The sequence below is a fragment of the Lagenorhynchus albirostris genome, chromosome 18 (assembly GCF_949774975.1).
Source record: "Lagenorhynchus albirostris chromosome 18, mLagAlb1.1, whole genome shotgun sequence".
Taxonomy (NCBI): Eukaryota; Metazoa; Chordata; class Mammalia; order Artiodactyla; family Delphinidae; genus Lagenorhynchus; species Lagenorhynchus albirostris.
Window position 1 is genome coordinate 67,210,861 of NC_083112.1, and position 27,841 is coordinate 67,238,701.

At 47.2% G+C, this 27,841-nt stretch overlaps 1 protein-coding gene across 2 annotated transcripts in view; it reads right to left on the reverse strand.

Moving 5' to 3' along the window:
* Positions 1-25,740, reverse strand: part of STK24 (serine/threonine kinase 24) — a 108,593-nt gene extending 82,853 nt beyond the window's left edge. The window contains exons 1-2 of one of the 2 annotated variants that reach the window (XM_060129029.1): positions 25,723-25,740; positions 20,306-20,362 (exon numbers count right to left, since the gene is read on the reverse strand). In XM_060129029.1, coding sequence (XP_059985012.1) covers positions 20,306-20,362; positions 25,723-25,725 — 60 coding nt within the window. In that variant the 5' untranslated portion in view covers positions 25,726-25,740. Of the gene's footprint in view, positions 1-19,048; positions 19,457-20,305; positions 20,363-25,722 lie in introns of those variants that run through there. The other variant, XM_060129030.1, reaches the window with a different exon arrangement.
* Positions 25,741-27,841: the final 2,101 nt, after the last annotated feature.

A 27,841-nucleotide genomic window follows, 5' to 3' on the forward strand; every position in this document is an offset into this window, starting at 1 on the left:
TTCTGCCTCGTTTTGTTTTTCCCCCTTAAAACAGGCGCAGCCCCCCTCCTATAGTTTTGTCTTCCGAAAAGACAAACCACCAGTAACCATCACCCGAGTCCAACTGAACTTCCTAATACCCTGGCCTCCCAGGAAGGTTCACGGCCACAGCCACTCTTTTCCTGGATGAGAGAAGCCCCAGAGCTCTTGGCTCAAAGGTAAAATCACTAATTTGCAAGTCGTTTTTGTAAAAACTATTGTTTCGTTCTAGAGGCCCAATTCTAAGTATGCAAAAGAAAACGAAACCATATGTACTGTCTACTGTGCTTCAAGTGTATTCAACCCAATTTAAAAAAAAAGAAAACAAACAAACCTGTCTTCGGAATCAGGAGTGAAGATTAAGCTCAACGTTTTAAAAAGAGACATACAGAATACTGTGACCAGCCGGTAAATCTCAAGCCCACCCAGATTTCCAATCTCTCCTTATTATCTGTTCCCCAAGCACATCAGAAAGAAGCTAAGAAGCCACCTAGGCCACTTCAGGGTTGATCTGGATTATCCAATCCGTGAAGGAGACACCACCTGATGGAAACCCCCATCATATTTCCTCTTCCTTTTTCAGCACGTTTATCATACTCCAAACAAAAAGCTTTCCCATACTTTCTCTTCCCCATTATCTCAGGAAGGAGGAGGGGAAGGAAAAACCGTAACCTTACTCATGTACACCAGTCACCCCAAACTTCAGCCAATTCTAGGAACAGATCTCTTCTGCCTGGAGTGCCCTTTACCCACTAGAGCCCCTTAAAGAACTTCTCAAATACACACCCACATGCCACCTCCTCCAGGAGGGCTTCCTTTCTTTCACCCACTTTTTGGTTAATATCACCCTGTACCACCAGCACTCGCCAGAGTCTGCCAGTGCCAGGCTGTAAGCACATTAAGGACAGCAGGCGCAGCTCGCCCCCTTGCCCAGCCCCGAGCACGGTGCATTAAGCACAGCAGACATCCACTAAGTCTCTGTTGGCTGAAGAATGAGCATCATGGCTCATCAGGAGTATTAAAAGCACTTAAGTGCTGGTAGAAATTGGACTGCTTAAAGGGTCTTGGTTAGAGGTTAGTGACATTTCTGATGGAACTGCTGTGAAAGGGAAGAAAAAAACATCAAATGGAATTCCCAGCCTTCCCTTCAGTTCTAAATGCAAGACGGTGAACAATCCTTTGCAATTAAGGCAACCACAGACTCCTCGCCTTCAACATTAGTTACCCCTGGGGAATAAAATCATACAGTTCTGCACTGTTTGATTTTTTTTTTTTTTACCATTAGTTGTATACTACTTCTATAATATTTTAAATAAATTAAAATTTGTAACAGCTCAATTTTTAGAAGGAATCTTTACGGGGGGGGGCACCATGTGGTATTTTCCCTTCTTAAAATCCCCAACAGCCTCCCACAGGAACTGGAATTATGGCAAGGGACTGAGACCCTGAGGACCAAACCGAGCTCAGGATTGCAGAATCTAAGGAGGAAAAAATGGCACATATTCACGGAACAATATTTCAGCAGAATCCAAACGACATGCTTTAAAAACACCCTCCTTTATTTTTAGGGCAGTGAAACTATTCTGCATGATACTAGAAGGGTGGACACATGTCCTTATACATTTATGAAAACCCACAGAATGCACAACAGCAGTGAACCCTAACATAAACTATGGACTTCGGGTGATAATGATGTGTCAATGGAGGGCCATCCCTCATAAAAAATATAATCTGGGGCAGGACAGTGACGGGCAGCAGAGAGTACCCGGGAAGATCTCTGCATCTTCCACTCAATTCTTTTTGTGACCCGAAACTGCTCTAAAAAATAAAGTCTATTTTTAAAAATGAGTACCTTCATTGTTCCAGTCACCCACTCCCCCAAAGAGCCCATACTTCCCCAAAACACTTAGTGCCCACTATTCTTTACAGAATTTTTAAATGGGCCATTTCACTTTAATTATTAAAATTACCTCTGGCTAAAACTGTAATAAATCAGGAGTTCTGATTTAACCTGCCAAGTTTTATAAATTGACATCTCCAGACCCCCAAGTATTCTAAAACATCGTGCTTCTTAAGAGATTAAACTGAACCAACTAGATAGATCCAACTCCAAAGTCCCCTTCTCGTTTAAAACTGGCATTTTAGGATGCTTCAACTGTACAAATATTAAAGAAAATTATTTTAATAACATAATCCCCAAACAACCCATCCCCAACATGGCTTTCATTTTTCCTGATTACTCTCCAGGGCGCACCAGGCCGGTAAGAAGCACCACAGGAACCCTAGCACCACGCATGTGGGGTCAAACGAAAGCCTGCCTGGTTTAGAGTTAACTAGAGGCTTCTACAGCAATTTTTGCCCGTGTAACCAAACGCTAAGATGTCTGAACAACATCCTTGTTAAATTCTGCTACCCAGTTCATTCAAAAGTTACTTACTTCAGGCATGACATTCACTAAACTACACATTAAAGAGCGTCAGGGTCAAAATTAAGTATATACTAGGTATTTGGAACTCTGGCATATGACTTATCTAATAAAACTCCCATCACCCAAGAAACAACAAGCTGCTCTCGACTTCTGGGCAATCAGCTCATGAACTGCTCCCACTGATAACAGCCACACAGCGCCTCTCCCGGCCCATCCACCCACCCTGGGGCCAGGGGTGGAAATCCCTGACGCTGTGACAGAAGAGTTCAGAGTAGAAGGCCTCACAGTGGATAACAACTGAAGCAGGTGGAGCACCCAGGTGCCTGTGAGATCGGGAACTCGGGCTCCTCCCTTTCCAATCACCCTCCCCACGGTGCTCACACCCGTTCTCGTATTGCTAACCACCCCCTGATGACCTGACTCATAAATCACCAGCCTCGGTCCCTAGCCTGGACTCTTCCCCCAAGCTCCAGACCCAGGCATGTAACCACCTATTCCTTTCCTCCACCTACATTCCAGGCATCTGAACAGAACTCCTTATCTGTGTAGGTTCTTCATCATCTGTGCCAATCAGTGGCCCCATGATTCATTCACCCACACACCCAGGCCAGATCCCATCTTAGGATTCCTCCTTCCCTCCATCACCCTCTTCGCCCAGCTGGCCCATTCTGCCCAGGGCTCCCTCTTGAATCCCATCCAGCCACCGATGCCTCCGTCCAGTCCCGCATCAGTGGTCTCCTACCTGAGGGACCAGCCTCTGCCCTCTCCAGTCCAAGTGCCAAACTTTCACAACAAAATTGGTCTCATTCTGCCACTGCAAACATTCCTGGGAATTTTGCATCACCTAACAGGCTGAAGCCCAAACCAGTCAGCATTGTCCTTTATGAGCTGGTCCCCAACTACCTCTTCAACTTCATCTCTCTTGTTCTCCTTTTTCCTTAAAGTCCAGCAAAACTGAATCCCTTGCACTTTTCCAAACACTCTGTGCTATTTAATAAAAAACAAAACAAAAAAAAAACTCTCACGCTTTTGAACATTCTATTGTCTGGATTCCTTCTGCCTTTTTAAATAAAAAAAGAGCTCAGGCATCATTTCCTTTATTGAGGTTCAAACTGCCACCTCACGATATAATTACTCCTTCCTCTTGTGTTTCTTCTGAGCCTTATACTTCCTTCTACAACTGCATTTATCCCAGAGAGAAGTATGTTTACACACATGCCTCTGCTCTTAGACTGTAAGCCTCCTGAACACAGGGTTATCATTTATCTTCCTAATCCCAATGCCAGCACAGTGTCCAACACATGGCAAATCCCTCTACGGCCCTCAACGTCATTCCTGTATCATGCCATCAATTTTTCACTGCCTAATATTCTACCTATTAGATATCTATTTAGATCAACACACATTCTTTCTTCCTCTAAGACTGCTACTTTTATGAACTAGTATAAATGCTTTTCCAACATCTACCTAAAATCAATTTTAAAATGAAGAATAGGAATTTTCATTGAGAACTTCTCAATGAAATGTAGCAAAGAGGGACTCACACCAGAGCTGCAGTATCAGGAAGGCATTAAAGGATGAAGAACAAAGATACTGGTGGTAACAGTGAGGCGCAGCACAGTACAGGAGACCAATCTGAACTCAGAAATGTTGCACGGGACCAGTTCTGCACCAAGAAAAGTCAAGTCTTCCTTCTTCTCCAACTCTCTTATACTAACTAGCTTCCTGCCTTCAGAACCAGGAAGTCATAGTTCAGTTAGGCTTTTCTAAGTTAGCCTCAGAACTTAATCACCATTTATAAATTCATTTCTGTAAGAAAATGTGTGGGACTTCTAACCAACACACTTACAAGTGAAATCTGAAATGTACTTGGGAACTGCCCATAGTTTAAACTTTATTTCTGACACATGAAAACATCTGCTTCTTTTTGCATCAAACTGTATCAGTGGTGATCATGAAAATAGATTACAAATAAAAACATTAATAAATCCCTTATTAATTTTTTGTTTTATAAAATAAATGGCCACACTGACTACATCACTACCTAGTATTTCAGCTTAAAATAGCAAAGATCTTTTCGAAGTCTGACAACACGTCCTCTTTTTCTTTCATTGTACTCTTATGCGACAAGTTTCCCTTTCCATGATCACTCTTGTAAGACTTAAATAACTAAAGGCAATCAGTCACACAATAAAGAAAAAATTGCTTTAATTTGAATAAAGAAAAAAAGCAAAACGGTTCTAGAAAAATTCAGTAATGCTCTACTTTCATACTACTGCCTTGTATTTCTCCTTAAGTTTTTCCATTCATCAAATATATATGGTAGAAGGGCAGCAGCAGAGGTCCACGCCCCTAAACCCAAAGTCTCCAAAAACCAAGAGTTTTTCATGACTCCCTCGGAGGGGAGGTCTAAACTGATCTGAATCCACGTGGCAGGAAAACCTGAAGTGATGCGGGGCTATTCGGAGCCCCAGTCCCCGAAGCCAGGCGCCCGTGGTTAGCACGGGCACCACCACCGCCCGCAGACCCTCGCTAACATGTGCGCCTTGGGCGGGAAGAAAACACGGTACAAGTGATATGTGTGATTTCAGTGACTACAGCCCCGTCACTCAGAACGCATCCACTATCAAATGGGTAAAAAGCACACCCATCCTCTTGGTGCGGGGAGCCAGAACGTTCATTCACAGCAGTAATTTTAAGTCACCGTATTTGCACCTGTTATTGTCCCGTGAATTTCTACATCTTCTACAACTTTTCATTAAATCAAAGACTAAAAAGAGACATGCAGGATATAAACTATTTTAAAACTGGAATGTTGATCACGTATACGAAATATTCATCTGAAGAACACAATCCAGCCAGGAAGGATTCCCTCTGTTCCACTTGTTCCATCCACCGCAGAGAGAAGCCCGGAAAGGAGTGGTCCTGTGGTTCTGAATTAATGCTCACATGAACACTTGTGTACACAAGCAGAGTCTCTGTGGGCCCCCATGCACACGTAGGGTCCTCTGTTTAGGACACAACTGCTGCAGGGGCAAGGGGCCCAGCATGAATATGTAATACCCCTTGGTGAGTGTCTGGCTTACTGACGTCAGTGAGGCAATCACCTACAGACACTCATGAAATAACCACCACAGTGCTTTCCAGTAACACTGTTGTGGGAGGAGAAGGAGGGCTAATTTTTCCTTCTCCAAAGGCAAAATGAAAGCAGCAAGGTAATTCTATCTAACCAGCAGAACCAAACAGGATTGTGCTCTGACTAGAACTCCGTGTCCCAAGGATGGGGCATGCCTTACCCCAAAGAGGTGAGCCAGAAATGCCAATAAAATCATCGCAGGGCTTCCCTGGTGGCGCCGTGGTTGAGAATCCGCCTGCCGATGCAGGGGACACAGGTTCGTGCCCCGGCCCGGGAAGATCCCACATGCCGTGGAGCAGCTGGGCCTGTGAGCCATGGCCGCTGAGCCTGCGCTCCACGACGGGAGAGGCCACAACAGTAAGAGGCCCGCATACCGCAAAAAAAAAAATTAAAAAATCATCACAAGGAAATTTCGTGAAAATGGGGGACGATATTTACCATCCAATTCTGAGTGGAAAACAATGTAGGAAACAATGCCTGGAAAACAGCTCTATTCAAGTAGTGGGATTACAGACGCTTGTGCTTTAAAAACAGTTTAGTGGCGGATGGACTGAAGGGTGTTTTTCCATTTCAGCACCCATCTTCAGACCCCCACTTCACACTGTCTTTTACAAGGCTATGTGTAGACAACATGGCCAGTCTGGGGAGGGAGCTCCAACTCTGCAGGAGACAAGCACCCAGAAGCCCTCCCTCAAAGGGCCTTCGCGGCACACAGCCCCCGACTGGAACGAGAGGGATCACCGCTGCTCTGATGCATGAGGACGAATCAAGAGAGGGATCATTTTTGTGGAATTTCAAAAACCGCCTTGTTTAGTGGCTGTAGCTAACATATTAAGAAATAATCTATGCAACAGACTAGGTATAAAAACATTGAGAATTTTACCATTTTAAAAAGGCTTAAGGACTTCCCTGGTGGCGCAGTAGTTAAGAATCCGCCTGCCAATGCAGGGGACACGGGTTCGAGCCCTGGTGTAGGAGGATTCCACATGCCGCGGAGCAACTAAGCCCGTGCGCCACAACTACTGAGCCTGTGCTCTAGAGCCCGCGAGCCACAAGTACTGAGCCAGCGTGCCACAACTACTGAAGACCGCGCGCCTAGAGCCCGTGCTCTGCAATAAGAGAAGCCACCGTGATGAGAAGCCCACGCACCACAAAGAAGAGTAGCCCCCGCTCGCAGCAACTAGAGAAAGCCCGCAAGCAGCAACGAAGACCCAACGCAGCCAAAGATAAATAAATAAAAATAAATCTAAAAGAAAGAATAATTTGCAACTTAATAAATAAATAAAAAGGCTTAAAAGTATTTTACTACCTTCATAACAATTAATTTTCAGAACCTTGAGGGTTTTGTTCCTTTTGGAAATATAAGAGAAATAAAAAAATAAAACATTTTAGATGCACACGCATATATGAATATTTATTTATTTTGGGAGAAAGGCTGTGAAGGCCTCCTCTCAAGAAGCATTTTGCTTCACATAAGCAGTAATTCATCCAAGAGAAAGAGAATATGTAGATCCCTGGGAAACCTGCTTTTCCATTAAAAACTATTTTAAACCATGTGATCACTTTCAACTATGACTGCTTCACAGTATGGGGAAATGGAGTTCCATCCCGCAATAGCCAGGGCCACAGGTTCACGCTGCTGGCGGTAACAGACCCAGGCCCGCTGCGGAGGGTGGCCTGAGACCTCCACCACTGTCAGGTGTACAGATCCCATCACATCCTGCCTGCTGCACAGATAAACACAGGCAGCCTGTGTCCCCAGGCCAGGAAGCGCAAGCAGTTTCACTTCATGTAAGCACTTCATTTTTTCTTAAAGAAGACAATTGGGAGGAAGGCATTCTGAATGACACAAACAGGGGTTTTTACAAACACTTCAAATTCTTTATTAACAAAGGAAAGAGAAGAGCCCAAACCTCATAACTACCTTTCCAGACACAGTCCATCCCTTAAGTCTGCTTAATACGCCATCTACCCTTATACTGGAAAAAGCCATACAGCGAACTGCAAAAAAATTACAACACACTTAAAAAAAAAAAAAAAAAGTCTCCCTGGGCTTCCCTGGTGGCGCAGTGGTTGAGAGTCCGCCTGCCGATGCAGGGGACACAGGTTCGTGCCCCGGTCCGGGAAGATCCCACATGCCGCGGAGCGGCTGGGCCCGTGAGCCATGGCCGCTGAGCCTGCGCGTCCGGAGCCTGTGCTCCGCAACGGGAGAGGCCACAACGGTGAGAGGCCCGCGTACCGCAAAAAAAAAACAAAACAAATCAACTATTTATACATAAAAGCACAAAATCTCTGACAACCCAAACATTAAAAAGACTATTGGTCCGCAATAGTATTCTCAGTTCAGAGACACATGTACATCTTCAGTTAAGTGCTAAGCGGAACAACTACGAGAAAAGAAAATCGATTTTGCCCCAAGGAGGCCACTCGTTTCCTAGCTGTCCCCTCCCTCCACCAGCAGGTGTTCCTCACGGGCCTAGCATCACGGGGGAGCTGGACCGACTGATGGTGGGGACCCTCCCTGAAGGTCTGCCTTTACAATCCAATTAAGAAAAAAAAAGGCAACAGAACACAAATACTAACGGCTCACCAGGGGTTACTGGGCAGAGGACTCTGGGGCAACCCTGCGGGGCAGGCAGGCTCTCCCCGGGGCGAGGGGGTGGGAATGCAGCGCACAAGAGGCCGGGTAGGAACACGAGGCCCTTAGTGCTGAGCTGGAGCTTATGTTTGGTCAGGAAGCCACCACAGGTTTCTAAGCAGGGAGTGACATGATGGAAACAGCTGAGAGATGGTCCTGGCAACGCTGTGGAGGAGCTTCAGGTTCAGGGCTTCTGTCCTGGTTCAGGGTTTTCCAAGAGAACCATGAAGGCTAGTTCTGAGAGCTGCATTTCTTAAGAAATAAGGTTCCAAAGTCAAAAAGACATGGAGCACACATCCTCCTCTGCCCCCTAACAGGTGTGCAATACATGCTACCATAGTAAAAATTCTAACAATTCTTTCAATTAAAAAGCCTATTCAATTTTCAAAGTTAGACCTGTGGTTCCGAAGTCAAGCTCTGAAATACACGCCCTGAGTCGCAAGCACTGACTTTCCATGACTTTCCACTGAGCTGCTCTTCAAATGGGCACCGCTGTATGGTGCTCCCAGGGGGAGCAACAGGGATTTAAGGATTTTTAATTTTGCAGTGCAGCGGTTCTCAAAGTGTGGTCCCTGAGGCAGCCACACACCTGGCAACTTGTTAGAGATGCAAACTCCACCAAGCCCTCCAAGTGACTGATGAGCATAAACGCTGAAATCTCAAAAGCACTGTTAGATTATAGTGTACTTTTTTCAGTTAATATTTCTGCACAGTTCAAAACACCTGGGCAACACCTGAGAGGTAACAAACAGAAGTCAAAGGCTGCCATCCCTCCCCAAGGGCAGCATGAGGGCTCAGCAGAGACAACAATGAGAAACAGAACAGGGACCAGTCAACTCCCCCTGCTCCCACAATCCTAAATTCCAGGAAGTCAATTAAGAATAACACCGGGGGGCTTTCCTGGTGGCGCAGTGGTTGAGAGTCCGCCTGCCGATGCAGGGAACGCGGGTTCGCGCCCCAGTCTGGTAAGATCCCACATGCCGAGGAGCGGCTGGGCCCGTGAGCCATGGCCGCTGAGCCTGCGCGTCCGGAGCCTGTGCTCCGCAACGGGAGAGGCCACAACAGTGAGAGGCCCGCGTACCGCAAAAAAAAAAAATAAAAAGAAAAGAATAACACTGGGACATGAACAAAGTCTTCTTCAAACGTGAAAAAACAAAATCATGGAAATAAAAGTGACCAAAATACCGTGAGTGACCAGCCCTGGCTGGGCTGGTCTCAGGGAAGCTGGGGGCACAATTTGGTCATGAAGGACACAGCAGCCACGTCGGGGGCGGGGGCACTCTGGTGGAGGGAGGAAGAAAACACAAATGCCAGCACCAAGAGCCAGGGAGTCGGGGCTCTGCTCTCAGGGCGGCAGCCTTAGGCAGCCTCGGTCCAGTTTCATTAAGCCTCAGTTTTCTCATCTGTAAAACTGGTCTAACAGCCCTTCCCTCCGCAGAGGCCCCGAGGATTAGCCGAGGGCTAAGCTGCTCCTCCCTCCTTGTATTGGAAGGAGGCAGTAAAATTGAGTTCCCTTCCCACAAGGCTCCCGCTAAGGGCATCAACGTGGGAGCGCCAAGGACCACTTACTTTTCCCACTTATCTATTCCGGTAACACAGCGCAGCCGAAGGAAAAAGCCACCCGCCTCCTGGTAGGAACTGCTGAGGAGCTGAGCAATTCTTTGTACTTACATATCTTTTTCTTTTTAAATTACCTCTCAAGAAATGTTTGGTACAATGAAAGGGCATCAAACACAGGAAAGGAATGCTCAAACAAGACCTTTCTACAGCAGGTTCTCAGTTCACCAGGAGTTCAGGTAGCAATTTAACAACTTCGAGTCAACCGCACTGAAATTGATCTTAAAGTGATGCTGGGAAACTGTACCTAAAATAGCTGCTGACCAACACCCAGTCCCCAGGTTCTGGATTACTTTCATTTCCACTCGTCTATCACTGTACGTTTCCACCTCCAAAGGTACTCTGTTCTAAGTAGGAAGCACACTCTTGGAGCCACGTACCCACTAACGCGAGAGTTTGAGGAGCAACACCGAGCCACGCGCGGGATTCCCGAGTCCAAGGCGCCTGGTCCCCACACACGTGCAGACTGGGTCCCCCAGGGGCACCTGACCCACCCTGGCGGCGGCGCTGCCAGCTTCCCAGGAAGCCTACACTCGATCCCGGACCAAGGCTGCACCCCCAAAACATCAGTCGACTTAAGCAAATGTTCCTCCAACAAGATACCGTGGGGCGCCCTGAAAACGGTTCCGTGCCCGCAGAATCCCGAGACTAGAAGATGAGAGACAGAGCGGAAGAGAGCATTCAAGTCGGGGAGGCGGAGGTCACAGACAGACACATGGGAAACGAGGGTGTGTGTACACTGCCTTTTTCTTCCAGAGAGAAACCAGAAGGCATCACGTGATGAAGAGGACCGCGGCTCAGGAGTCCCTCCCCACCCCACGGACCGGGCGGTCCTGACCTTGGAATTCAAATTCTGTTCATTCATCTATAAATTGAAGAGAGTGATTTCCAGGTAGAGAGCACACGCTGAGCATAAGATCTACTTTGGTCAATCCTGAAACCCCATTGAAATCACAGTACAAAGGGGGTTTTCTTAAAAAAGGCTTTAAACCTCCACGTACCAGGAGGGGAGAGAACACCCACAGCAAGAAAATTCCAGAAGCTGGAAAGTGGGTGGAGGAAAGAAAGGTGGGGAAGATGGCAAATGCTAAGCTCGAGGCAGAGAAAGCAGAGAATCAACTGCACCCCCCCTGCCGAATCCCCAGGGGAGCAGTGACTGCAAGTCCTGCAGAAGCAATGGAACACCCAGATGGCCTACCCGCTGCCCACAGCCAGGAAGCTGACCCGTGCCTCCCCAGGAAAGGAAACTGAAAGCATGTTCTCTGCAAAGGAACATGGAGGGTTTCAGGAGCAGGAGAGAAACTACACGGGGCACTGTGCCCGCTCTCAGAGCCTTTCCTCATCCAGAGCGAGCCTCAGGTGGGAGGAGGGACCACAAGCGGAGGGGACGCGGGTTTGTGCCCCGGTCCGGGAGGATCCCTCATGCCGCGGAGCGGCTGGGCCCGTCAGCCATGGCCGCTGAGCCTGCGCGTCCGGAGCCTGTGCTGCGCAACGGGAGAGGCCACAACAGTGAGAGGCCCACATACCGCAAAAAAAAAAAAAACGATAAGAAACTAACATAAGCCGTTCCTCACCTCTCATGCCCACCAGAAGCGCCTACATCACTGGGGTTGAAAAAGCCCCAGTCAGGGTTCAGACTTCCAACCAGCTTGTCCCCTACTCTGAAATATGAGTGGACATTCAAGGGTGGCCTCTACCACAAAAAACAGAAACCAAAACCAACAGGGGGGCAAAGGGGCCATGGAGGAAGAGAATCTATTCCGAGGGAAAAAACAACATAACTACAATTAACATACTCAGGGAGATGAAAGCAGATATTTCAACTGAAACAAGAAAGCAACAACATTCAGAGAATCAAAAAGAGCCCTCACAATTTAAAAAAACAAGAGCAGAAATGAAATACTCTTTGGAAGAGCTGGAAGATAAAGTTGAGACAATCTCCCAGAAGGCCAAGGAGAAAAGACAAGAGATGGAAAATGGGTTTCAAAGGGTAAGAATACTTGAGGACCAGTCCAGAAGGTCCAGCATCCAAATAATAAAGGGTTTAAGAAAGAGTGAACACAGGAAATGGGAGAGGGAAGGGAATCAAAGAAACAATTCAACAAAAAGACGTGAGTTGTCTGATTAAGGACCTATGAAGTACCTGTCACAAAAAATAAAAGAAGACCCACATCATGATGAAACTTCGGATTACAAAGAAAAAATTCAGATCTTATGAAATTCAGGAAAAATGAAACAGCTTGCATGCACAGATTCCAGTATCGGTGTGGCGTCGCATTCCTCCACAGCAACACTGCAAACTAAAACACAGTGGAGCTGCTGTCACAATTCTGAAGGAAATAATTTCCACCCCATGACTAAACGCCATGCCAAAATATCAATCGAGGGGAAAGGCAAAAATAAGAAACTTGCAGATACCCAAGACCTCAAAAAAACCTATCTCCCATGCACCCTATTCACAGGAAGGCCACTACAGGATATGCTCCACCAACACAGTCACGGAAACCAAGAAAGATGGCAGGAGGCGCAGAAAACAAGCCATCCCGAGAGAGCAGCCCAAGGAATCCCGAAGATGAAGGCAAAGAGGATGAGGGATGGCAGAGGGGATGCCAGCGATACAAGTTAGGAGGCTCAGAGGAAGGAGTCTCCCTCCAGAGGAGGGAAATGGACAGACAGCCTGTGTGCCTCACCTGAAATTCCCAAGAGGAGGTTTCAACAACTGGCAGCGGGTTTGGGGTTGAATAAGTTATAAGTGCTGCTACAGAGTAAATGTTTATGCTCCCTCCCCAAAATCATATGGTGAGACCCAACCCTCAATGTGATGGAGGTGATCAGGTCATGAGGGTGGAGCCCTCAGGATTGGGATTGCTGCCCTTATAAGGAGACCTCCCGGAGCACCCCCTCCCCCTTTGCCCTGTGAGAACACAGCCAGAAGCAGGCCCTCAAAAGACTCAAAATCTGCCAGAGCCTTGATCTTGGGCTTCCAAGCCTCCAAAATTGTGAGAAATGTTTGTTGTTTAAGCCACTCAGTCTACAGCATTTTGTAACAGCAGCCCAAACAGACTAAGACAATTACATTTCCAAAAAAATAAATAAATAAACTTCCAAACAAGATTTGAAAAGTAATCCTGGTTTACTCATGGCTGGCTGGGCTTAGTGTTTCCACAGTCACGTTAATGTACACACGAATCTAACTGAAGTCACCAACGTAAGTGCACTGGGCACAGGGAGGGGAGGGACACGGGAGCGAAGGAGGCAAGGACACGAGAACTAAATCCTCATCTTCAGGGTCCAAAGTCTACTGACAATGCCTGAAACTAGGGAAAAAAGAAACAGCGATTTTTAAATGCTCTTTGTGAACAAAGAAGTAACAACAACAACTGACAGCAAAGGGGATGGAAGGGGCTGCCTTCGGAGGGGGTGAGGGGAGGAAATGGACGCCAACGGCAAGGAACTGCTCTCTCCCAACAACCCTCACCACGTGCATAACTTTTCAAATAAAAACTAAACAAAAGTCCTAAGTAATTAATAGAAGACAAAGGATGTGGACCTCCACGGTCCTTTCAAATCTTAGGGCCAGAAAGTCTTTTTAAAAACAGGAAGAGACTTGGCGGGAAGATAAACACGGGCTACGTATTTGGTAAGCATTAATGTAAAACTCCAAAAGTTCCCACAATGTATTCAGATACCAACAGGGCTCCTTCTATTGACCAAGACCCTCCTGAAAATACAACGGAAGGTCTGTAAGTGGACAGTGCCATCCCCAGGGGGGCTGCACACCAAGGGCCTTTGTAACACACAACCGGGATGCTTTATGCCTTGTCGCAAGCAAAGGTACACCTCATCTTATTTTCCCTCCTCTAAATCTTGGAAACCAGGGAGCCATTTAGGATTAGGAAACGCGGCATCCCCCCAGGAGCCAGGTGCTGTAAGAGCTCTAGTTTTTCTCTTTCTCAAAGCATTGAGCTCTGAGAGTTTGAAAAGTATTGCACTGCAAAAAACGGGACTTACGGCAGGGAAACGACCAGTCGGATGACAGTGCTTGACTCTGAGTGGCAATAGAGGGGTAAGAGTCCACTTCTATTTCCTGCGCTCGCTCGTACCCGCCGCAAGATTCCATTAATGATAACAATGCTGAGCCCAAGCACCAAAAAAAGCCACAGCGCGACTGGGTTGGGTGTGGTCCACTTCCTGTAGGTATGGAGTTTCCCAGCAGGCAATTCTGAATCACAGGGAGAAATCACCCGAAAAGAGAGCAACGCAGCCCGAAGATCCTCAGGCTCCTGGACCCTGGCCTCAGTGTGGCTGTAAAACACACCAGGAAGAAGCAACAACTACCAACAGGCTCATTTCTTCAGAAACGCCTCACACTGCATCTCGTACCAAAGTCCTAGAAAAACTGTTCAACTCAAAAGCTGTGTCAAGTCGCATCAAATAAGTAAACTCGGCTCCACACACCAGAAGAGTTAACTCAAAGATGACCACAAAAATGACAGAAAGGAACAAGAAAGCAACGGTGCCACTTGCCCGTAACTACCCTCCGCCGGGACACGGTGCTGCGTTAGCTGCCTAGAAAAGTCTAATCTGACCAATTTCTACTTGAAGGTCACTGGTTGTACGCGAAATACTATCAAGAACATTCCCTGATACGGGATTAGAACCAAAATGTCCTGGACTCCTCCAAGGTGTTTTCTATTTTAATCTTCTGACGACCCTCCCCCTCCCAAACTGACTTTAAGCAAAACAAATTCTTAACACTGTTAAATTTTGGTGATAGAGAAGAGGGAATATGAAGTCTTGAAATGCGTATTAAAAAAAAACACCTTAAATATAGGCTACTAACAATAACAGAGAATGTGTCTTCATTTTCCTTAGAGCATAGAGCATGGGAAAAGGTCAAAAGCAAGGGGCGTGAAGGAGACTAATAAGGACTATAAAATGTTGGCTAAGAGTTCACATTACAAGGTTTGAGGCAACCTTGCTGAAAGGTCCACCTGCGCTGCAGGTGGACACGAGACCCTCCCACCATTTCAGCCTCCTCCTCTCGCCATCCTGGGGGCCTCTCGCCCAGAGAGCCACCGCCGCCTTCCCAGCAGCAGCCAGCGCTCCCAGCATCCTTCCACCTTGGCCCACCACGTGCCCGGAGGAAGCAGCGTCCGGACAGTGCGCCGCCCTAGGCGGCGGGGAACGCAGGCCCCCTCCCCGGCTGCCGCCCCTCCAGCTCCAGGGCCCCGGCTGGGCGCCGCGAGTCCGCCCTCGCACCCCGCGCCCTGCTCTCTGCGCACCCCTCCCCGGCTCATCTGAACCTTCTCGGGGAGAGCACCCCAGTCGGCCCTCGCTAGGCTGCTGACCTCCTGAGCACCGGCCAGGAGGAGGGTCTCACCTACACCTGCCGCGGCTGCTGGGGAAATGCGCGGCAAGGACGCGGCTCCTCGCCCAGTCCAACGCTGCACCACCACCTCACAAATACCCTGAACGTCCACACCCGCGGAGGAAAAAGTACCAGAGCTCTTCAGGCAAGATTAAATGCAGCTGTCCTTCTGTTTGTCTTCTCCTCCCAGATTTCCAGAGCGCACAGGTTTCCCCAGGGTAAGGAAGAGCACTGGAGAAAAGTTCCCAACTCACCCAAATTGGCCATTAAACGTCTCTCTCTCTCCCCACACAGAGGGGCATTCTCAGCAAAAGGTCTCTCCAAGCAGCCAGAGAAACGCAAAGATGATGTTAATAAAGTAGAGACTTTACGTTTTCCAGCTGTTCCTGTAAACGGTCTGTACTTTCAAATATGAGAATATCTTACATGCATGACATCCTCAAAACATGCTAAACTAACTCAGGTCCTGTCATACATGTTACATATCAAATTAGTGTAATTCAGTCAGCTGTGAAATCAATTTAGTTTTGCAGCAGCTCTTTTTTTTTCTTCTTAATAAAATGCATCACACAACAGTACATCACAAGTAGTGAGGATTAGGGCTGTCTTCGGAAACGTTAACTTTCAGGTCTTGATGTAAAATATATTTCTTACACGGGTCACGGTCCAGAAAAGGTTTCAAGTGACTGATAAAATTCCGCTATAGAAACTTACAAACCAAAATCTAATTCTTTTTAAATTACAACTTATGCAACTAAAAGCTGATGGATGCTGCTGCCTCCAGCTGAAGCTGAATTAAATCGAGAGAAGCAACAAATGTTCAGTGAAGGACAGGGAGTAGTTAAATCCACAACTCAACTGAATTTCTTTATATCTATTCGTAGTTATTACATTCAGTTCATGATTTCTATTTTTTTCCCCCATGCTAATATGAAACTGGGTGGGAGGTTTAAAAAAAAAAAAGAGGAAAGGCCCCTGGCAGCCTTCATGAAAAGGTTATTAAACAGGATCACTCATAACTCACTCAGATTTACAGTCATCAACCCTCACCGAGCACCCGGCACAACAGTGTTCAATAACGGTTGCTGATTGAACAAATAAAATACCGTATTTTAATTTCTTCAGCAAACCCAAGTTGGAATGAAATAAGCATTACTGTTTGCTAGAGTAATAATAAAGCAATAACACAGCATGGTGAGTAAGAGAATGGGTCTTGAGGGCAGGAAAGACCTGGTTTCCAATCACAACTTTGCCACATAAGGCACTATCTCACCTTGGTCAGTTCAGTCTCTGCTGGTTTCCACGTCTAGAAAATGGCATACATTACACCTATGCCTCAAGCAGTACCAATAAGAATCAAGAGGCATAAAAATGATTTGCAAGACAATGAAAATGATGTTTTCACTGAAATTATGCTGTCATTCAGGTTTATTTTTTAAGCATCTTTGCCTAGGCTGCCTGAATTCACTCTGCTGTCTTTCTGAAATTTTTAAGCCAACTCCTTACGAACCCTCATCAGGAGATGAGAGACGAAAAAAGGGAGGTTATGGGATGTATCGGGACACAGCACAGGAGGGTTAGTACTTCTTTCCTCCTGTTTTAGCCTGGAGAGCAGTTGGAGGCAGGTGTGCCTTTAATTTAATCCTCAACAACAACTCTGAGGAAGGCCTCCCTGGGCAGCAACAGCTGCTGATTCAAAGTAGGAAATAAATGTGCTGGTTGTTTTTCTTTGGGAGTGGAAGGGAGAGGGAAGGAATGTTCTTCCCCAAATGGCACACTAAAAACAATCATCATACAGTGTGTAGATGCACTTAAATACAGGGATGACTCTGTCAGAAGCCACCTTCGCGACCCTAAAACTGTAACGGCTGAAAATTTGGTTGTTTCAACCCAACAAAAATTTATCAGCCTTTCCACTGAGAAAGCAAAATAAAAACAGTTCCCTTGTAACACTACCTAGGAAATACATTTGGGAGGCCCAATTATTAAAAGAAATGTACCTTCTTTTCCCACGATTTAAGAATTCCGGCCCACACTCTTGAAGAAAAAAATTAAAAGGGGAGGACAAAAGGAGTGTTGAGACTAGACACCACCTGGTGACCATCTGATACTGACTTCAGGGCACCAGCCAGCGAGGCTTTAAGTACCTTTTTAAACTGATTCGCTTTCCACAAAAGCTGAATACCTCCATGGTAAGCTCTAAGTGAGGCAAGTGCGCTAGATTACAACCTGATTAACAGCATAAGAGTCTGTCTAAAGAAAGTACCCAGCAAATGTATTTTTTAATCATTACAAGAGGCCCTTCTTGCTCTACTGGTCAGAAATAATTTTTTACCCAGTTCACCCTGCCTTCCTGTCTCTAAATTCAAACCAAAGCAGGAATTTTTAGGAAATACCAAGAAACCACATCTGATTTTTACCTAGCGGTCAGCAGAAGCTTAGGTTTTAAATGCGTGTTGAGTTTAACAGCTCTTTACGTGAGATTCAAGGACAGTTTTCTTCAAGCACCGTCAAATTATTAATGTTAACTGTTACAACATTTTTTTTAAAGAGGTTACAATTCTGGTAACTCTGTGTTCTTATTTTTCTAGATATCAAACCTGAACAATGAAATCGAGTTTTCTTTTTCAGATTTAGAGGGAGAGAAAGAGAGGAATGCTCTCTCTTTAAGGAGGGGGCAGATTCCCGGCTCCTATGGAGTCCAGGTCCGAATACTGCACTTCTCATCCCTCAAGAGTTGGGGGGGGGGGAGAAAATGAGCCCGTAGAACGCTGTAAAATAAATAGTCCACTGGGATACTTGTGTTTGTTTTCTTAAAGCTCCTCTGCTCCCTTACTCGGCTAACCCGGGAGAGCCAAACTTTAAAGACATTCCCTAACTGTACCGTCAGATTTTAATCCTAAACATTTTGCCCCCATTTACGCGCTTACAAACATTACAAATTAGCCAAGAAGGGCAGTGGTTTTATCTTTCAAAGGGCTAAAAACAGTCCCCGATGGCGAAAAACCTTAAAGCATCCGTGTAAATTTGAAATTCAACTTCTCCCCCTTTACCCCACTCCAAAAAAAGTCACTGGGAGGCCAAGAGGCCACAAAGTGGCAACGGAGAGGATTTCTGGGAAGGGACTCAGCTGGATCCAATCAAGACTCCAAGCCAAAGCCCTGAGTCCCGGGATCCACACTCGAGTGCACTCTGTGCCATCGATTCCTTCTTCCAGAAGGGTTGAAGGCTCGCACTTTCCCCTCCATCTGCACCGGGAGGAAACGCGCGGAACAGACGCGCTGGAAGTGGAGCTGGCGGTGGCACCTTCCTCCACCCCGCCCTGCCTCCTCCTCCGCCCTCCGGGCCCGGGACTAGCCGTGGCGCGACCGAGGCCCTCCCCGCCCCTCAACTTTACCGCCCCCTCGCCGAGGGGAACCCGGGCCTTCACCGCCCCCCGCCCGCGCCGGGGCCCTGAGAGCGAGCCGGGCCTCCGAGGGCATTTCTCCACATCACTTCTCCCCGGGAATGGGCCGGCGCGGGGCCTGCGGCTCGGGAGGCCCCGGGGGGAGAGGGAAGCGAGGAGGGCGCAGCGGCCGGCAGCCCCACATCCCCCCGCTCGACCGCCGCGACTCCCGGCCGGCGAGGGCCGCCTCCGGGCCGCGGCCCCCAGGCCCCTGCACACACGCACCCGTGTCCGCTGGGCAGGGCACCCCGGGCGCTGCCAGCACGACGCGGGAGGCCGGCGCGACCCCGGAAGGTGCAGCGTGGTGGGGGGGCCGTGTTTACACCGCCAAGTTCCCCGCTTCCGCCCCGGCCCGCGCATCCCTCCCTCCCCTCGGCGGCCCGGTCTCTGCCTACCTGCATGCCGGGCAGGCCCGACTGCACCGGGGAGTGAGCCATGGCGGTCAGGACGGCCACTTCCTGGGACGGGACGGCCGGGCCGCGGCGATCCGCGCGGGCGACGAGGCCCGCGGGCCGCGCGCAGCCCTCGGGCGGCGGGGCCGGCCGGAGCCCGAGACCACCCCAGCCCCCGCGGGTCCCGGGCCGGGCGGCGGGCTCAGGGGCGAGCGGAGGGCCTCGTCTCCATGCACCGCACTGGGGGGGGTTGCCAGGAGCGCGGGGTCTCCCCGCGAGCTGCCGCCGCTGCTGCTGCTACTGCTGCTGCTGCTTGGCTGGAACCTGGCGGCCTGGGCCCGAGCGCTGGCCGCCTGGAGCCGGAGTGGACGGGCACAGCCGGCCGAGCCCGCGAGCGCCGAGCCCGGAGCGCGCCCCGCCCCGGCCCGGCCCCCGCGCCCGCCCCCGCGGCCCGGCCGGGGACCCCGCCCCGCGCTTCCGGGAGGGGGAGGAGGCTCGCGGCCGCCCGGCGCCCTAGGCCGCAGCCGCCTGCGCCGCCGCCTGCGCCGCAGCCTGCCGGAGCGGGTGGAGGTCCGCGCGTCTCCGGCGGGCTGCACCGCCTCGCAGCCGCCGGGGCGGGGCGGAGCGGGGAGGTGGACGCGCGGACGGGTGCGGGGAGGGGGCCTCAGTTGATGCGACCCCCCGGCCAGTGGAGCGCGGGGACCGGTCCGAGCCGGGGGTGGGCCACGTGCCCATCCCGCCCCCCAAGTACGGGCCGGTCGGGCGCCCAGCGGGTCTGGGCAGTGAGGGCGCTGTGAGTACCAGGTCTTACTCTACCACCTCTCTCCTGCCCTTCACGCCAGCCCACCCCTCTCCGCCTGGCCCCGGGGCAGCGGGCTCCAGGCGACCTTCCAGAGGGCAGAGCCTCGGGCAGGGGGACCTCGGGAGGGAGAGTGCCCAGCGGAGCCTCAGCCAGTGGCCGGTTCAAAACTACCGGGGCGGAGCTTCTTCGGTGTCTGGGTGAAGTTTCCAGCCAACCCAAGGAGGAAAGCCGGAGGGGAGAGGCCGAGAGCTGTTAATTCCCGGTGCTTTGGCTACTGGAAAACACCCCGCTTGGAATGCTAGGAGCTGTTAACTTAGCTAAAAAGCGAGGGGGGTTGAACCCCACCATCTCTGGGCTCCGGACCAAGGCGGGGGCGTCCACCAGCGAGAAGGGAAAATGGGTGAGGGAGGGGCAAGGAGGAAGGGAAGACAATGGAAGGAAACCGTGTCTAGACTTACCCCTGGCCTTCTCCCGCTCTTTCGGCTGCCTCCACCTTTTAGCCACCTCTCCTCCAACTGCAGAGGAAAGAAATAAGAAGGAATGAGTCAGTGCTGCCTCCAGAAAGTAGTATTTTATTTACAACGACAAACAGTGGCAGCCACTGAAGTGATCTGCTTCCCAGGTTGCTAGGACCCCGGCATCTCATTCATGCCCATGAATGCCCTCATTGCACCATGGCTGGGCGAGTTTGGACGTACAAAAATGAGCCCCTGAGAGTTCACAGACTATTGGAAGAACCTAAAAAGTCCTCCACCGAAGTAAGGAGTGTTTATTCTATGAAGTGTCACTGTATTCAGAGTGCCCTCGTGTGCTCTGGATCAGACAAGGAGCGAGGTGCTAAAACGCAATCCCTGCTTTCCCTTTGGAAATATGCATGTTTTTCCGAGGCATCCTCCAGGACACTTTCAGATACCTTCATGGTTGTCACTGGTGCACTGTCTTCACTGAGTCCTGAAGCCCTTCCACCCCCAAGTACTATGAAGAGAATATGGCAGATACAAAGTTAAAGAAAGCATGAACCCTGATCCTTAAGAGCTCACCAGCTTGTGTAAATTTTGTGTACCAAAAAAATGGGTACATAAAGAGATGGATGGCAAAACAGGCAAGAGCATGAATATTAAAAGTTCATCATCTTCAACCCAGGAATTTTACTTACAATAACATATCGTAAGGAAACAACCGAGAAGTACAGGAGAATGGATAAAAAAAGATGTGATGCGGTGATATTTATGGTCATGGGAAAACTGGGAACAGATTAAAAGTCTAACAGAGATTGTTACTTAAATGATAATATATTCATACAGTCATTTAAAATGATGTACTTCAATATTTAGTAACATGGAAAAATATTTTCATTATATATTGTTAAGGAAATGGAGGGTACAAAGCAGTATGTATAGTCTGATCTCAAGCTACTTCATATGTATGAAGTTATATTTAAATATATATCACATACATATATATAATTTTATGTGTAAATAAATAGAGAAAAACCTGGAACTATCTATATATACACCAAGACTTAACAGTGTCTATCTCGAATTAAAGATGATTTTTTTAAATCAGTAGTCATCCAATAGAGACCATCATGCTAAGAGGTCTCTCCTTAGCGTCAGCCGTCAGGCCAATAACATGGCAGCAAGATGAGGAAGAAACAGGACAAGTGGACAGAAATGTCTGGGCACTAATCTAAGGCAGTACCATAGGAAACTCAAAGAACCCTTGGGCCTACTTTGCAGTAGGCTAATTTCCAATGAAGGAGCCACGGGGGGCATTGAACCATAATAATCTGGGCATAAAAAGTATTCAGAATCCCATTTTGTATCCAGAGGCTAGTAGGGCTAAGAACACGTAGGTTACCATGGGATGGGATTTATCTGGACACAGTGACTTGCATTCATTAGCTGGTCCGTTTCCCTATACCCTGTTTATCTCCTCACCACAACTAAACTTTATTTCCTCCTTTGACCATATTTATACAATTGAGCAGCATTCTCCTTGAAAGAGAAAAGAGAAAACAGGAGTTACTGGCTCCGCTCAGTCATATGCAGACGGTACCCAGTATGGCCCTGACAGTAGCCCTCTCCCTTTGTTTTAGCAGAGCAGAGATGATTGACAGGGCCTGAGCTAATGATGAGATCCTGCCCAATTGTTCATTACATTCATTCAGATAGTAACACATTTTTTGAATGCTAATTTATGTCAGACATCTACTTCAGCGCTGGGCATATAAACAACCCGAGCCTCACGTGCCTCATCCCACCCTGGGTGACGTGGTCTCCCAGAATCCTAATTTCAGAATCTTACAATACCAATTGCTTAAAATTAGAGCCACGCTAGCCATGATTTCCACTAAGGAAAGAAGAGGATTATCCTCTCATCCTCTTCCTCTTGGCACTTTCCCTCCACTCTCAATGACAATCACAACAGATCATACACTACTATAATTTCAGAAGGAGAGATTTTGAGGGTCTCCATAGAGATTATGCATTTCCTGGTCTCCATGGAGATGCTCTAACCCATGGAATTATTTTCATCCTCTGACCCTCTTTGTCTTTTGTGTTGACTTAAAGACACGAATTGGGCAATGCATTGTGCTCTCACATATACTCGGGACCACAGAGGACGTTTGCATACCCCTCCAAATATAGAGCCCTTGTGTTTGACTTCCCCTAAGCCAGCTCATAGTCTCAGCAGAGCTCGAAAAGCTCAGCCGAAAACAAGAATTCAACAATCAGTCCCTTCACTTCTCCTTCTGAGTTGAAAAGATAAACACCCCCAAATGCCACTTCATAAAGAACAGCTAGACAAGTAGCACATTAGCAATTTAAATGTACAGATTAAAGAAAGGGACTTCCATTGGTGAACTTTAAAGAGAAATATGAGTAGCTTGGATAAGTAACTAACAGAAGGCTTAACAAATTTCTACACATGTTAAGCAGGTGAAGACACAAAAGAGGAAGACAGATAATTAAGACCAGCATAAAGAAGCATGTCTGGTCACAGTTGGATGACGTGACAGCGAGAAAATATATCTAAAGCCCTAGGAAAAGATCCAGCTACCATTGAAGAATGGTGCAAATGACGTATCATTCTGTGGGTGCGGGGCTCAGAGGGCAAGCCCTCACAGCAGTATCACTCTAAGTCAATCTGCCTTTGTTTCCTAGGGATGCCATTACGAAGTACCAAGGACTAGGTGACTTAAACGACAAAAATTTATTTCCTCACAGTCTTTTGGAAGCTAGAAGTCCAAGATCGAGGTGTCAGCAGGATGGGTTTCTTCTGAGGCCTCTCTCCTTGGCTTGTGGCTGGCCATTTTCTCCCTGTGTCCTCACATGGTCTTCCCTATGTGTTTGTGTATGTCTGTGTGTCTGTGTCCTGTTCTCTCCTTATAAGAACGCTCATCATATTTGATTAGGGTTCACCCTAATGACTTCAATGTTAATTACCTCTTTAAAGACTATCTCCAAATACAGTCACATTCTAAGATACTTCAGATCAAGATTTTAACATATGAATGGGGTCAGGGGACACGATTCAGCCCATAACACACCCTTCTCACTGTAAATGCATTTCTGGTCACCCACTTTAACTGGCTCCTCCAGGCTTAGCTCCATGAACAAGAATTTCCTTTTTCTTCTCCCAAGGCCTTTCTACACACTTCGCATTTCACATTTCTGCTCAGAAGCATTGCTTCATATTTCCTTGGGCGTAGTCCCTTAACTTGATCCTGCATAGAAACCAGAGCACTCATCTCCAATCACTGGACAGCTGAGAGCAGAGCTAGGTGTTTGCTTGGTAAAATATTTCTAATGAGAAGAAATCATCTGGAATACATGGCAATACCTACCAGAAAAAAAAGTTCAGTAGATTTTGCAGGGAGTTCATTAAAAGTAGTAAGCACTTATTTAAGCACTCATTTAAGCCAAAAGGTTGTGCTTTAATAAGGTCTGTTTTTCTTTTTAGTGCCTCCTTCACCCGTGAGTATCACTGTACCTGGAGGTACAGTTCACCAGGAGGGTTGGAGTCTGAGCCCACAGCAGACGAGGGGACTTCCTGTTGTGTGTTCCTGGCGTGACAGTTCTAGGGGCTCACAACAGGGGGGCTTAGTCTCTCCAGAAGGACTCACTGGAACAGCCTCACTAGAAAAATTCTCATGTGCAATTTTGCCTGGCAGAGAGCCAGATAACAGAGCTCGTCACCCTCTGAATAGTGGCCGCTTGACCCCGCCAATCAGCTTCCGTATACAAAGGCTCCTCAAGCGCTGTGTGTGTGTGTATTTCCCTCTCTCCCAAGGCTGGGTTTGCTTTCAGAGTATTCAGAAAGGGCATAAATGAAATCATCCCCAGAAGGGTGATGTCATTCATCCTACAGTCACGGAACTGCAGCACCAGTTCTTAAAAGCCCTTGGCCCTGTTTTCTGACACAGAAGATAAATTGTAGAAAATGATTTTAATTTTCACTTCAAGCAGATCTAGGGAATTCTGTGCTTAAGGAACATTGGATAACCACACAAAGACAAAATGTGCCTATGAGCTGCAGGCAGTGGTTGCGGGCCTTAGTTCCGAAATGCACAGAACCAAGTATACTTGGAATCCTCATGAAAATACTGGCCTTGCACTACCCTGTCATCAAGACTTTGCCGGCAAAAGGATAAGCATGTAGTCCCATACCTTGATTTTCCAGCCCAGATATATTTGCTTTCCTAAGAAGCTATGTTAGTGATACTATTAGTCAGAGATCCTTGAATAACAAGTGACAAAAATCTAGCTCAAACCTCCATAGCAAAAAGGGGAAATTTTAGCTCAGTGACGGAAATCCAAGCTTGGCTAAGTCAGGCATGGATAAGTCCAGGAGGGTGGGTTCAATGATAAAATCAGAGCTCTGTCTTTCTATGTGTCACTCCTGCTAACCTCTGCATGGCTTCATCCGCATATGAGTCCTCTCTGTGTGATGACAAGAGTCACTCTATATAGTCTTTGCAACCCCAGAAAGAGTGACTTTCTCTTACTCAGTGTCCCTAGGCCACATCTAGTGGAGGAACACAAATTCGTGCATGTGCACGTTTATTCTTGTGACCAGAGGACAAGGAGGGAGTTGAGGAAGATGGCGGAAGAGTAAGACGCGGAGATCTTCCTCCCCACAGAGGACAAGGAGACACAGAGGTGGAAGAGTCCAATCCCCAAAGCATGCAACATGGAAGGGGCAGTTTCCCAACGGAAAAAAGACTCCTGGCCTGATACATTCCAGCCCCTGACTGACCAGCATAGGCATGTACGCAGACATATACACACATACATACACTTGTGCGCACACACACATTCTCTTTTTCCATACATATAATTTCTTCTGTACTGCCCCCCAACGTGATACAGCCAACCTATGCGTATCCATCCATGTACTTACCTCTTCCCCAAAGCAGTTCAGCCCAAGTACCGTCTAGTTAGCCCATCCATTTCCTAGTCCAGACACTCTGGAGAATATGTATTCCTCTTTGTCAAGTCTAGATGTGGCTTTTCACAGCCCAGCTACATCTAAATGTTAAATCTATATCTAAATGTTAAGTTTTAAAAATAGAACTACCATATGACCCAGCAATTCCACTCCTGGGTATATATCCAAAAAAACAAAAACACTCATTTGAAAAGACACTTGCACCCCAATGTTCATAGCAGCATATTTACAGTAGCCAAGACATAGCAACAACCTACGTGTCCATCAACAGAAGAATGGATAAAGAAGATGTGGTGTGTGTGTGTATATATACATATATATGTATATCCATGTACACACACACACACACACACACACACACACACACACACACACAGACAATGGAGTACTAGTCAGTCATAGAAAAAGAACGAAATTTTACCATTCACAGCAACATGGATGGACTTGGAGGGCATCATGTTCAGTGAAATAAGTCAGCCAGAAAAAGATAAATACTGTATGATGTCACATATGTGGAATCTAAAAAATACAAGAAACTAGTGAATATAACATATAAGAAGCACACTCACAGATACAGAGAACATACTAGTGGTTACCTTTTCATTCCATTTTCTGGCCTTTTTGTACCAACAGCCTCCTAAGTGTTGGGTGGTGGCATATCAGTAAGGCAGCTGTCCATGCCCGAAGGTACTAGCCTCTGGGCAGTGCCAAGGCACCCAGAGCCCCAGACCAGGGGCCTCTGGTGAGAAGCACCCTCTTCTGTCCAGACCAGTGTGCCATGCCTACTGAGTCCAAAGTCTACACGTGATCCAGGTCCTAAATCATAAGAGGTGACAACTCAGCCAGATTCAGATCAGAATCCAGGGACAGAGGACAGTTTCAAGGCACGGGTTGGGGGGAAGTGTACCCTAAATAAAATGGCACTGAGCAGACAAGAGTCCTATGCCCGCTGGGGCGGGGGGATTGGAGGTTTGCTCTGTACAGCCGCTTAATCTAGTAGCGGGGAAATCTCTTACTAAGTTCAGACCCTTCTTACAAAGGTATATGGATCAGTGGTTGGCAGACTTTTCCTGTAAAGGGCCGAATGGTCGATATTGTAGGTTTGTGGACCATACGACCTTGGTCACAGTTACTTAGTTCCACTGTTGTGTCAGCCGAGCAGCACGGATAATATGCATACAACCTAGGATGAATGTGTTCAGGGAAATGTTTACAACATTTCAGGGAAATGTTTACAACATGGCAGCTGGCAGGCCAGATTTGTCCCCAGGGCCGTGGTCTGTTGAGCCCTGATCTGGATGAGTGACCTCGGTGAGTTGGGTGAGTGGTCAGACCACTGAATGGAGTTCAAGCAGTACAAGTTCAGGGAAGTACAGGAAGAAGGAAGAGGAAACTATAGCCACACCGCATGGCTAGGTAGAGTTGAGACCAAGGAGCTATCCTGGACTACGTATTTTAAATAAGTCCATAATACTCGATTGTAGTTAAAGATAAAGGCAGGGTCCAAAATACATATATAACTGGTGAGAACACGAGGAGGCCAATTTCCCTATGGAGGATTCAGGCCTTCTGGGAACATTATCAGTAAACCTTCATAATCAAAAGAGAGTCATAGAGTATCTGTGAAGAATCATGAGGTCAGAAGTAAGGTCAGGGTCCAAGTTTAGTTTCTTTCTCTTGTAATCCCAAGAGTGTTCCTGGTACGGGAAAGTAGATGAATCATATAATAAATACTTATTTATGTCAGACACAGGTGACTTTAGAAATTAAAATTCCATGATTTAGAAAGTGCTTAAGAATATAAGGAAACTGGCATTTACACACTGCTGGTGGAAGTGTAAACTGGTTTGATTTTCCTAGAGGGATCTTTAGTAATATAACAAAAACCTTAAAATAGTCATACTTTAAAATTTTTATTTCAAATAAAATATTTTATTTCAAGATTTTATAATTAGGGAATAATTACAACTACTTAGGAACGTGTACATGAAGATGTGCATCCTACTGCTGTTTATAATAGGGAAAAAATAGAAACAGTTGACGTGTCCAATTATGAGAGTTTGTCTAAAAAATCATGATTTACCTTAGAATGGTATACATTCTATGTAGTGATTTTAAGCTATTGTGTAAATTAACACTGACATGTTTACTAAAGCTATACATGGTTCACATAAGGATAAGTGAGAAAAGTAAGTTATAGGAATGGAGGTGTGACATAACCATTTTTCATTAGAATATAAGTAGAATTCTGCTCCTGGCAATGGCTCACTAGGTTATTTCAGAACAATCAGCCGTTAAGAATGACTAGAAAAGCTAGACAAATTAATTACTAGATGAATTAATAAAGAAGACAAAAATCCCATGTGTTGGAAATTATCAGAGAACTAGCAAGGCAATGTGTAGGGCCAAGATCCAGAGGAAAGAGGAGCCAAGAGAGGTGAACCTGGCATCTGGAGCTGCTTTTCTTCTCGAGGCAATGGCTAATTTGGAAGAGACAATTTAGTGGCAAAAGAGCAAAACAGAGGCTTGGCACTTACACA